The sequence below is a fragment of the Sardina pilchardus genome, chromosome 11 (genome assembly GCF_963854185.1).
Source record: "Sardina pilchardus chromosome 11, fSarPil1.1, whole genome shotgun sequence".
Taxonomy (NCBI): Eukaryota; Metazoa; Chordata; class Actinopteri; order Clupeiformes; family Clupeidae; genus Sardina; species Sardina pilchardus.
In genome coordinates, this window is record NC_085004.1 from 13,958,706 (window position 1) to 13,972,170 (window position 13,465).

The window sequence follows — 13,465 nt, forward strand, 5'->3', positions numbered from 1 at the left end:
TGCATCCACAGACACAAGCTAAAAGAACAACAACAAAAAAAGAAACATGAATGCCAATTTATTGATTCTTTCTAATCCAGTTCTGAAAAGGATTGTTTGAGCATACCTTCAGAGAGATCTCCTTACAACTCCCTGAGGTCCCCTGGATGGTCCCGGCCCCCTTGTTGAGAATCACATAGGCCTACTATAATTTATGATCAGTGTCCACAGTCACAGTTGAGGAAGCAGAACTGTCATCCCAAAAAATGCCCAGGCTGTCATTGCCATTGTTGTGCTTCAGTAAAATGGAAGTAAAACTTCACTGAGCATAAAACCTCAACTGGATCAAAGAATGGGACCCCCACCACCACCAAAAAAACCCACATTTCAACTTCCCATTTCAAGCATGGCAGCAAGGGTAGTACACAAAGATTTGTATTGTTACTTAGATTAAAATGTGATGCCACTATTACTGTCCCTTTATGCCCGAGGTTCAAATTTCAGAGAAAGATGCATGATCTATCAAAACAAGAGAGACTGCTAAAGTCAAATTATAATTCAGAAACTATTTGACTCACAGTCTGTTTTTAAATGTTCATTTTATGGATTAATGAATTCCTTGCATCATTGCAGAACTTCAACTCTACCTAACATGCTTTGACCTTTTTAATACATAACATGTTCCAAATATCCGTTGGCTTGATCGCTTAACAAATATATGGGTCGCAACTTCATTAACATGGGGAATTGTGGGTCCCAATGTCAGACTTATGAAAAACTGCTCTTGATGAGAAAAGACAATGCATTGTGCTTTGGTGAGACATATAACCACATTTCCATGGTAGACTGAGGAACTTTTTATATATATATATATATAAATGTACCCACTCTAAACCCCAGCTATTCCAGTCAAGAGAAGTGAGCAATGGTTTTCACTCACACTTCCCTTTTCAACTATTCATTTGATGTAAGAGCCCTATTATAAAAAAAGGAAGTTTGAATGAATGTGCACATTGCTTTTCTAACATTCTAATAGTCCTCACTTTTTGTACCATCTACAGGCATACTTTCAACCATTATTCTGTCCATCTAGATAGATAGATAGATAGATAGATACTTTATTGATCCCCAAGAGGAAATTCAAGAAAAGGGGAAATTCAAGTCTTTACAGTTACACTGATTTCCTGTTTCACACAAGGCTACAAACACAGATATTCAGAATCCAGAGAGTTCATTTTATTTGGTTTGATTATAACATCAGTAATAAAACACAGGCCAAGGACAGGAGCGGTAGCCACTCAAGACAAGCAACAACACGGATAAGAACTATGGCTTATGGGAACTGTAGTACGTATGGGATGGCAAATATGGCAAAAGAGCAAGTAGAGTGTTGATACGGGCCAACTGACTGATCTTAATAGCCAAAGGCCGAAGAGCTTGAGCTGGAGAGATAAATGCAGTGAGGTGGAATATGGGAGATGGGAGCTGGGTGTTGGGTGGGTGTTTGGGGGTGCTGGGTGTTGGGTGGGTGTTTGGGGGCGCGGGGTTTAGCTGCTCTCCTTGCCCAGCGTGTGCTTGTCGAACAGGTACTCGGCCATGCCGTTCTGGGGGGCACCCATGCGGCGCAGGTTGGTCACCCAGTCGGAGAGCTCCTTGATGGACTTCACCTGCTCGTCCAGGTAGTGTGTCTCGATGAAATCGCACATCTGTAAGGGAGAACAGATTATCGTGAGGGGGTGAGGAGGAGGGTTACATGTGTATGTGTGTGTGTGTGTGTGTGTGTGTGTGTGTGTGTGTGTGTGTGTGTGTGTGTGTGTGTGTGTGTGTGTGTTCATGTACACTTACGTGAGGATCGTTGCGCTCGGAGGCGACCTTGTGGAGGTCAAGCAGGGACTGGTTGACACTCTTCTCCAGCTGGAGGGCGCATTCGAGAGCCTCCACTCCACTGCCCCACTCGTCCCTCTCAGGCTTCTGTAAGTGACACAAACCAACCGGCACGCACGCACACACTTGTTCAGTGACATACACTCCAATTCACATTTCACTAACACCCTTCCCTAAACCAGGAACCTGACAAAGCCAACAATATTACAGTAAAAAAAAACACAAAACACTACGGGACTTCCCACTCAGGTACGAGTCCTTGATTTGGAATGTTTAACTGACCATGGTTCAGAGCTGTCTGGCTGACTGTCTCAAATATCCTGCTTTGTGGAATGCATTCTCAAAATAATAGCTTAACTTTACTGTGACTCCCAGTTGTTGATTTTGCAAGTCTCCTAATTGATGACTTAAATTCAGTGGCTAACATTTTCCGAAATGGAATTCTAGCAAATGTAACGTTTTGGTACGCACGTTTTACTACATTATGTCATGTGAGGTATATCTCATACAAGTATGATATTATACTACGTACTCATTCAGTTGAGGCTTAATGTCTTTGAGAGATATGTGCTCCACCCTTCCCTCCCTCAGTATCTTCCGACTCCGTTAGTGAACTCCCTTTGTGGGTTCTATATCTCCTCAACGCACACCAACACACACTCACACTTATTTGTGACCCTGCTTCAAACATGTGTACATTGGCACTGCTCATGTCTATCGATCACTCTTTAGCACAATAACACATTTAGCCACCACCACAAAGTGTCCATACAAGGCTACTCAAAAGGGACACACAGACTCAAAGACACACACACACACACGTACCCTGACGTCCTGCAGGAAGATCCTGCCTCCCCTCTGGTTCTGTAATTTCATGAGTTTCTCAGCATGTTCGCGCTCCTCGTGAGACTGGCCGCGGAAAAACTTGGCAAAGTTATGCAAGGCCTGGTCATCCCTGTCAAAGTAGTATCCCTGGACAGGAGAAAGAAGAACAGGCCAAAATTAGAGTGGAGACATACGACATACGACAACAACTGTTAGGAAAAGAGTTAGGGTTAACAGAACCTGCCAGTACTCCACCTTCAAATTAAACAAATGCCATGGTATTACACCAGTGGAGTTTATACGCAATGGCACTCCCTATCTCCAGGTCAAAGAGGGTCGCACCATGGCTGCACTTTGACTCCTTTTCTGCTATCTAACCGTGGATGTGAACCCATTGCTCTCAGGTTTAACTGAGGTAAATAGTCCCTCACCCACTTCATACCGAAGTCCTACTTGCCATTACGACATTTGCCACAAGTCCACCTGTTTTGACTCTAGTAATTGTAGTGTTTCTCTTACCATCGAAAGGTAGACATAGGAGGCATACAGCTCCAGGTTGATCTGACGGTTGATGGCTGCCTCGCAGTCCTGGTGGAAATTCTGTCTCACTTGAGAGGTCATGTTTCTAGAAAATACATTAAAAAAAACCCAACAAAATATAACATAAGCAGATGCAATAAAGAGCTAAAACATTTAGTGAAATACATACATGTACCAAACTTACACAAGGTCAGGAAACTAGGTAAGGCTATGACGACTATGAGCAATGAAATCATGTGTTTCATTAATTCATGTGATCGCTACAAAGGATGATGTCCTTAGAGTTTACAGGAAGTTAAGTAATGCCATAGTCAGAAGTGTGTGAGAGAGAGAGTGTAAGTGAGTGAGTGTGTGTGTGTGTGTGTGTGTGTGTGTTTACGGGAAGCTGATGAAATACAGGGAACATTGTGCTCAATTATTCATGTACTGGCTCCAGTAACATCGAAGCTCTAATCTAAGGTTGCATAAAATCCATTCCGAAACGAGATCTAATACCAGTCCACCTCTTGTAAAACATAAAAGTGCCAAATACAGCAGGAACGGGAATTGGGAAGTTGTGTATATGCTAGCCAACTTCAAATAGCCGCGTTGAGTTTTTAATTTCACTGCTACAGATAACTAACCATTTCTTATCTGCTCTGATGCAGCAGCAAATCACGTGACAAAACTAAACGGACACTGGTATCTCTTAAAGGCGGTTTTGTAAGCAGTCTAGTGGTGTTTACCGTCTTCTTGACTTTTGGACTGCCTTGGCAGGCAATCAATTTTCTTCATGAGTAGGACGACACGTGTAGAACACGCGAATAAACTATAGACGGTCGGCTATTTTAATCTTACAACACCAGTAAGGTAGCACTAATGTATCCTAGTACAAAAGTAAGGAAACTCTAAACACCGAATAATGTTACTGACTGACGGACCACCGTGGAGTCAAGGAAAACAACGCCGTGGCTAAAGCGCCAGTACCACAGACCAATGCACAAGTAAACAAACCTCAGTAAGCGAGTTATAGCTTCAGGGTCCCACGACACACTCGTGTGATAAATAGTTAATTTCTCAGTTGTTAGCCTAAACAGCAACACAGATCAGTATTTCTAAAACAGTTAACGTTAGAATAAAACTGCCCAAAGTAGGCCTTATCCAGCTAGCATAATAACAATTTTCATTAGCAAGCTACCATTTCTGTTCAGATAGACAGCTTGTTCATATCGATATGTTGGTGGGATAGTGCTGCGTTTATCATAAAATAACACTTACCTTGCTTGATTATCTTGATATTAAAATTAAATGCGTTAAAGTCGTTGAAAGCTTTCAAGTACAGTCCTAGCTAACGTTAGCTCGCTAAGATTATTTCTGGTGCGGTCTTCGGAAAATGGACGTTGGGGTAACAAGTCTTCTTTTCAAGCGATGTTCGATTAGCTTGTGCTGGAATTATTCTGAAATCAAAATGCTGATTAATGAGGCGCAAGTTCTGACAGAAAGAGGGTTGCCGTTCAAGCACTGTTGAAGCAGGTAACCTTCACTCTGTCCGTGAGCGTGTCGATGTAACTTTGACCGTGTGGCGCAGTCTAAAGAAATGATGCAATGACGTAGGTAGACCGCCCACACCAGAAATTCTGCCCTATGAAAAAGCGTATTTTATGCATATTGAAATTAGGCGGTCATGCTGGTAACTGAGTAAGCTCATACAAAACATTTAAGAAAAGGTGATCTATTGTTTCTAATATGTAAACTGCCATAAAACCTCACAGAAGAGGACGACTTTTCTTATGCAAGTGCCTTTTTTGACACTAGTCATCAGGTCCTGCACTAAGCTGGTCTATGCATCCCCCACATCCCCAGACGTTTTTGATGAGAAATAAAATGAGTTTGTAGAGGGATTATGAAGGATTAACTCAAATGCCATAATCACCAGTAATGTAGCCTAATATATTAAATGTGCATTTATTAGCTTTATTAGCCATATGCATTTAGCGTATGTAGCCTACTTAGTTAATTAAGCATTTATTATGTTTAGTTTGTATTTATAGTATTTGTTTATTTTCATCAGGCTATTGATTGAATTGACATTATTGCTATTCTAATGTCTTATCAACATTTCAAAATTGTTGTTCAAAGCCCATAACGATAACCATCATCAGTATAATAGAGCCTACATCAGAGTAAAATAGAGCCTACAGGAATTTATTAAATGCACCTGATGCTGACATTTCAAGTTTTCAGGTATTTATTTTATCATTCGCTTGGATGAGGCTTGGGTAGGTGGTCAATGCGCCACTTAACAGCATCACATGTCCTCTGGGCCCATCATTGCTCTTCAACAACACAGCAATCAAAATGTACAGTCAGATGAGAGTCATATGTCTATGCTTTAACAGCAACAGGGGGTGGTTGGGCAGGTGGGGATGGGCCTACCTGCTACCTGCTACCATTGTCACCTCCGATATCTCCATAACCATGCAAGATCATGTCTTGTTTAATCATTAACAAGTTGTGCTGGTCTCATGATAGGCTACACACCTTGAGACAGTGGAATTGTTTTGTGACAAATGGTTACTGGGATTTGTGCAACAGTGGCTGTTTGGAAGTTGTGCAATGAAATCAGAGGAATGATGTATCACTCCTTGAGTCACTGACTGTGAGCACGAGGAACACTCTTTGCCTGCCATGACTTTGCATTTTACCAGGTGGAAATGTTTGAGTTTAGTCAGAATTGTTGATGAAAATGTTGACAGCTTTTGAGAAATATTTAGGCCTATGTTTGTGATTTTTTATTTGAGTCTTAATATCTTTAGATCTTTCAAGCCTTTTCAAGACAATCTTTATGTGTACTGAGATTTGACTTTTAAAGACTAAAAAAAAACATAATGTGTCAAGAAAACACTCGGACAGGCTCTGAGTAAATCCGCCTCCTGACCATCACCAAAGATCCTGCAATAGGACATACTTTTTCAAAGTTTTATTCTGCATAAACTTGTGAAAAAAATGCTCTGTAATGTGTGCTGACACCCACCACTAATTCCACCATCTTGGACCTGAGACTTGAAAACAGATCATTCATAGCAAGTGCTGCCAGGACATCATTCGATGTGGGTTTCCTGTGGTTAGAGCATGTGCAGGTGCATCCACTACCCAGAGGGTGCTTTTTACCCCCCAACCTACATTGTATGGCCTTTGTAAAATGTATGAAGAGTGTGTGTGTGACAATAGTGAAACTTGCACCCTGCACTATACGCCCCCTCCATCTCTAAAAGGTGCAAAACTCTCCAATCTGACATACATCACAGCTCTTTGAAAGGTACACTTTCTATTCAGAACTCTCCCATCCGGTTGATTGAAGAAAACATTTGGAAAAACTTTGTTATATTTTTAAAATGAGGAGGAGGGGGGGTGGGGGGGTGGAGACAGAGAGAGAGAGAGAGAGAGAGAGAGAGGGAGAGGGTTTGTAATTCAGGCATCAACACAGGTAGGCTATGGGCGGAACCTCTACATCAGCTATATTCTGAGTTCTTTAATGACACAGCATGTCCCTTGGTCCACTATCATTACCACAACTCAGCCTCAGTTTCACAACATAGTCAAAACAGCCTGTTCGAACAAAGATAAATATATAGTCATGTAAGCTTTTTCACAACTGATGACCATGAGTCACCTTAAAGAACACTAAAACATCCACCAAATTAGCAGTCAACTTCAACTTCAGTTAAATTTATTTATCTTTGATCCACTAGCTGCCCATCGTGTACACTGTAAAAAAATAAAAAAAATAACTGTGTAGAACTGGAAACAAAGTGAGGGCTGTCTCTAAACAAAAACAAAAATCTGTGTTGAGTTTCTCTGGGAATACTGAAGGGAGGGGTGTTCTACCATGGTGTGTTTTGTTTGGTCCTTGTAAGGTCAAAATATCGTGAGCTTAGAATTATATGGTGCTATCTTTTGGTCGAAATTGATTTTTTGACATGAATGTGCATTGTTTGGACAAACGTGTCTGAAATGTAAATATAAACATAAACAACCAGCAATCCCTGACTGCAGTCACCTTTGATAAGAATATGTGTACACCCTAGGCCTAAACAAAATATTATGGTTTCAAAGAGGACAGAAATACCCTTGTTTGTTCAGACTTGTTGTCATCATCACTGGTTAACATCTTAATCTCTCCTCCTGCCTAAACTTTAATGCAGTGCACCTCATGTCAAACCAGAGAATGGTTGCAAACAGCTTATAGAAAATGTAAAAATTAGAACACCTCTAATAACTGACACTAGCTTATGTATACTCTACATTGGCGGCATTTGTGTTTGTTCTATCTTCCAAGGTCCCTGAATTATAGACTTATCTACATTACGAGTTTATTATGTGGAAAATCTCCCCCCTGGTGGTCAAGTAAGAGTCTCACACCAACCAAATTTAAACCAATGATTTATGACCAGCGCACGGGTGCGGGAGTTAGTACAAGCTAAATACATTGACAAATTATATTCAATTAAATAAATGAATGTACAGAAACATCCTCTTTATTTGTTTAAACTAGAGAGAGGAAATCGGAGCAGGCAGCAGGTCTGAGCAGTTGATCAATTGGACAATAAGCCATAGACTGTACAAATACCCCAGAAAGGGATCAAAAGAGAGCCAAACAAATAACAGAAATGTCACTTTAGACTGATTGTTAGTCTCTGTAGATTGTAACCTAAATCTAAATAGATTTACATAGGCCTACAGTGTATTTTACTTGTTATCATGGTCGCTTGTTTGGCCGATTCCCTCCCCCGCACACTTTTTTCACCCCTCACCAGTTTGCATCCTCAAAAGCTTTCCTCGGAAAAGTAAGAGGAACACATCACCAAACAGGTTTTTCAGGCTATTATTCAATAATAATGAAGGATGACCATGAAGAAAGCATTATTCTTGGCAATTCAACAGGCCTGTGGTGATTTATCAGTAGCAGTGTGTTGCTGCTTTTTTGGCTTTCTAAATATGATTGTTTTCCATGTGACAATTATACAATTTGCACATCTGACACCAACACTGCTGTCCGGTTTCAGAAAGTATAATTTTAAAACTAGCTGGGACAGGGGTATGTTTATCACTGTGCTGCTTCATCTTTCATTTAACACAATTCTGTAAATGTCTAGGAACTGAGGAGAGTTGCTAGAATTTTGAGAATGAGTTAAATGTTCATTCCCATCAATCCTGCCTGATTAGCTGACAGTTGTTCAACAGTATGGGGTATTCTTAAGCAGGTTGAACCTTCCATGCACCTAATTTGACAAGTCTGGACTGCAGACAGGCCATTTTAGCACCTAGACTCTTACTCTGAGTAATACTGATTATGCAGAATTAGCCTGGCTATAGACTAAGCTCAATCTTTTGAGATTGAACATTAGTCTGGGGAGTCTGCGCTGTATTTCTACTGCACAAGAGGTATAAAATCAATGGGCATAGTTCAAATGACTGTACACATTTGGATAGTCCTCTAACCAATCAGACCAATGATGCAGGTGTGCCTGCTGGATATGCCAGTTTGTGACTATTCCAGCAAACGTGGATAGGAAGCAGGAGAGATAAATGTGCAGGTTTCCAGCCTGAGCTGCAGGGCGAAATCCAATATATGGCCATATATGTTGCTCAAAACCTGTATACATCATTCAGATTTGTTTGTGTCTTAGATGTGCAAGATGCTCATCTGTAGGCTCTAATCCACCTCCAGATGTTGTTTCAAACTGAGTACTAAAAGTGTGTGTGTGTGTGTGTGTGTATAGTAAAACGATAGATAGATAGATAGATAGATAGATAGATAGATAGATAGATAGATAGACAGATAGACAGATAGATGGACGGATCCTCAATGGAAAATTGGTCCCAGTATCTTAAGCCTCCACACACAACACACTACAACGTAAACAACGTAAATATACTGATACTTACAAAGTCCTTACATATAGGCCTACTGGTAGCCTCCCTGGGCACTTCAGAGTAACTTGAACTCACACACTTGCCCTGGGCATAAATTGCCTTGTCAGCCAGAGTGACCATTCCTGTGCTTGCTGTGATGGACATAATGTGTGACATAGCTGAGTCTCCCCCGACAAATTAATATGAATGGGTTTTAAGAGGCCTCCCAAAGTCCCCAATAAAGCCATTGAAGACATTTACATTAATTTATCAGAGACAGATTTGGTCTGAGGATCCACACTGACAGAAACCTTACACATGGGAACTGTGTGGAGACCAAATTTGCCTCTAAATGAATGTGAATTCAGACAAATGCAAGTAAAGGGGCATTTCTAGGACTCAGCGGGTCCTGTTGGAAATTGAGACTTTGGGAGGCCTCTTAAAACCTGTTACTATTCATTTGTTGGGGAGACTCAGCTATGTCAAGCTTTGCAGAGCTTGCCAACCTACAGTGAGAGGTTGCAAACCAAAGCACACAATGGCCTTTTTGGACAGAAACAGACAGAAACTAGATTTTTACAAAGGCAATGACTCTGTTTGTGTGTGTTTGGTAGAGGGGGGTATATAGGCCTGTACTAAAGCAATGACTAGATTGTGTTCAGTAAAGTGATGAGTAAATGTGAGGAGCGTGAATGAAGCATATGGTGAATAAGTGTGGCATTGTGATAAATTGTGTTTGACAAAGGAAATCCAACATCCTGGTAAGATCGTTGTGATACTGAGTCAAAGGCTGAGAATTTATTATTTGCCGAGTTGGTGGGATTATGATGTTTGCATGTTTAAAGAATTGTGTGATGTGCAACGATTTTCTGTAAACACTACAGTCCTGACGTGTGCCACTCATTGCGACACACATGTTTTGCCACGAGAGGGCAGTGCGTTACTATGAAATAGGGCGCTAATGAAAAGAGCGAACTTCTGATTCACACATAGTTTAGCCAAACTCAACGGCACGCATCTCTTTTAAGCTGCATAAGTTCAATTTGAAGTTAGAATCAGAGAGCCCGTACACTTAATAGCTGACTTTCTCTAGTCTCTCCTTCTCTCACACAAACACACAGAGAGAGAGAGAGAGAGAGAGAGAGAGAGAGAAAGACATAATATTGTAACACGCTACAATATTCTAAACCATTCTTAACCCTAAATTAGTAAATATACACAAGTGACAAGTAGGCAACATCCATTGCAATGACATAGCCTAAGATTCATCAGTAGGCTACCTGTGATGATGTTGCGGACGTGCGTGGGCTTCCTCCGCTCAACGTAGTTCGCATAAACAGTTCGTCGCTCAACCAATCAGCTTTTAGATCCAGCCACATCTTTCCTTACAGAAAAAAAACCAGTCTGTGTTCGTACTGAGTGGTCACTCTAAGCAAATACGCAAGTGTGTGGATTGTGATTAGTAGCTGGAACAAAACCACCTTCGTAATATTTCAACGCAATACTGTCCACCTGACTTTCAGTGTAGCCGAGGCTACGTTCATTGTCCTCCCCGGCTTTCTCTGTGGTGTTTTTGAACATTTTGAGGATGTCGGTGGCCGGATTTAAGAAGCAGTTTCATAAAGCGAGTCAGGTAAGGAGACGCCCCAAATTCTTTCCTGAAGTCTTTGCACTATGATAATATTATATTGTTAATTGTTTGCGACCTTTCACTCTCTTATTGGAAATCGCAGCCTATTGTTTACCTCAACAATCCCAGCCATTTCACAGCTCCCCCAAGTCTGATAACGTTACCGTTGTGTTGCCTTGCTCACTCCAGCGGTTGCCTGAGGAATGCAGCATGTGAAATTAGCCAACCGGTCAGAGTGGTGAAACGTTGAAATTGAAAATAATACATCGTTATTTGTTTAAATTACAGTTTCTCCAAAATATAACATATAGGCTATGTGGTTTCGTTTAAGTCGCAGCTGCTTCAGCTACTACCCCTACGCCTTTGTAAGCAATGAATTAGCATTAGAGAAAGGAGCTAACGATAACCGTCTTTGGCGATAACGTTACTTCACATTATACCAAACGAATTAGCCAGCTAGCTAGTTAACTTTAACTTATACATCGTAAAGTAACAGTAAGGCATAGCTAACCACGATTAACAATGAATTTATCACCTGATGTTGACCCGCTGGTAACAAGTGCACTTGCCCTATGATAACGTTAATGTTATTACGAGAGACGCTCAGACGGAGGGAGCAGTAACGACAGGTCTTCGATTGAGTTACCCACATTAACGTTACAATGACTGCATTTTAGTGTTGATAATCCGTTATGGAATGTCGACATTAGGTCATTGATACAATTTGAACATTGTGTAGTGAAAGCAAAGAATACACACACTCTTCAGTGAAAAGTTAAGCAGCTAAGTGATATGGACAATAGTGCATAACAGTATTGCTACTAGTTACACCAAAGCTCCGCTTTAACCCTCTCTGGTTACATTGTAGATTGAATATAATCATCGTAGGCCTATCTTATCTGTAACTTGTTTGGCTATTCGAAATATGAGGCCCTAACAAGTAGCCCAGTGACAGTACAGTATGTTGAACACAGAAGTGATGTACTATGATCAGATATCGAATTAGTGCAGTCTTGATTGGCAGTGTCGTTGACAGGTTAACTGTGTGAACTTAATGGATACGACCTCAATTGCATTGCCAAGTGAATAAGGTTAGAATGTCACACAAGACTGATGCATAATTACATTGTCCGTTAATATCTTCGAGAATCAAATACATGTTTGATACATAGATGTTTGTCAGAAGGATGTGCAACATGGCCTTTTTGCTGATCATCTGAACCTTGAAAGTGTTGTCTATCCCCTTAATTAATGATTTAGTTCACACTTAGTATTGGAACTGCTCTGTATAAGAACAGCCATTTAAGCTGCTGGAGCCTGTCTGAACAAGTTACAGCAATTGGAAACCTGCCCAACATGTCATCATGTGAACCCTTGGCATTTCACTGCAATTTATGTGCTTGGAGGATTCTCCTGTTTGCAAAGTTAGGAACAGAATGTCTTATCCCAAATAGCTTGTTGCTAGAATTGTGGTAAAGATAATTGGCTTGCACTTTGTAGTGATATGTTTTCTTTCCTCTCACCAATTGACATTTAACCCTCATGTTGTCCTCAAATCTTACCGACGTTCGTTGTCCTTGGGGTCAATTTGACCCCAGCTAAAAAAACTCTCAAAAAATGATTCAAATTATTTTTTTTACCCATTTTTTTTTGTGGTAGGTACTTAACAAGAGTGTAATAACCACCATCAAAAGCCCTACAAAACAATCCCACCCCTCCACACCCCTTTATGAACCCTGGAACCCTGACTGGCAATATGGCCAATCCAGTGTCAACAGCCCAAAGGCTGACTTTTTGGACTTTTTCAGACCTGCCAAAATAACTTATATGTAATATGTACTTGTATATGCAATAATGATAATAACTACATGTTTTCATACTATTACAATAATAATATCCATAATTTGTCAAATATTCATTTTCATCATGTTTCATAAAAATGGGGTCAAATTGACCCCAATACCACCAACGTAACTATTTTTTTTACAGGACATTGGAAACATATTTTTGTGCAAATTTCATGTTTACTCTGTTGTACCCTTCAAATGAGGAAAAGTCATGAAACTTGAAGCAAAACAAAAAAAGTGAACCATATATTTTATGGTGCTAAAACACTGTTTGGGGTCAAATTGACCCCAAGGACAACATAAGGGTTAAAGCTGGGGAATACTATGCAAGAGCCAATGTCTCATTGTTCTGTCTGTTGAAATGACTCCATTGTTTAAGAAATGCCACCATGTTGTGTTTTTTTCAGGATGTAGGCCTAGACTTGCTGCTTTGGGTTGCGTTGATACGGTGCACACATTACATTCCTGTGTATCATGGTTCAGCATAAGCACTGGCCCACAGGCCAGAAGCAAGTAAACGGGCAAGTTTGTAGGTCAGTTGGACCAGTGTCAGTTTGTCTGCCCATCAACGTCATGAGTCATTGCAGTTCACATTTGATGCTAACTTATTGAAGTTAAACATGTGAAGCTCCTTTCAGAAAGAGGGGGTGAAATTCACTGTAAAAAAAACCCCAACCGTGTTATATAAAAATGACTTTGGGGCTAGCAGAAATGTACCAGGGGCCAGTTTCAGATGTACAGGCCCGTAAGGCCACTGGGAAGAAAATCTGATCCCTGCTGTGTATCAGCTGAAGTATTGAGATTGTACAAAGCAGAGTTCAACTATTTATCACTTTAACGGCAGGCCTGTAATCATGTTTTTGGA

General features: G+C 40.7%; 2 protein-coding genes across 3 annotated transcripts in view; one reads left to right on the forward strand and one right to left on the reverse strand.

Moving 5' to 3' along the window:
- The window catches only part of sh3gl3a (SH3-domain GRB2-like 3a), a 35,320-nt gene that overhangs the window by 2,526 nt on the left and 19,329 nt on the right, over positions 1 to 13,465 (forward strand). The window contains exon 1 of one of the 2 annotated variants that reach the window (XM_062549304.1): positions 10,523 to 10,756. The exons of the other annotated variant lie outside the window; for it this stretch is intronic. Coding sequence (XP_062405288.1) covers positions 10,712 to 10,756 — 45 coding nt within the window. The 5' untranslated portion in view covers positions 10,523 to 10,711. Of the gene's footprint in view, positions 1 to 10,522; positions 10,757 to 13,465 lie in introns of those variants that run through there. 2 annotated transcript variants of the gene reach the window in all.
- fth1a (ferritin, heavy polypeptide 1a) lies at positions 1,194 to 4,789 on the reverse strand. The gene is made up of 5 exons (XM_062548476.1): positions 4,486 to 4,789; positions 3,208 to 3,313; positions 2,689 to 2,835; positions 1,825 to 1,950; positions 1,194 to 1,685 (listed from the first exon to the last, which is right to left on the reverse strand). Exons 2-5 carry the CDS (start codon positions 3,307 to 3,309, stop codon positions 1,527 to 1,529), a joined length of 534 nt encoding a protein of 177 aa, XP_062404460.1. The 5' UTR covers positions 3,310 to 3,313; positions 4,486 to 4,789; the 3' UTR covers positions 1,194 to 1,526.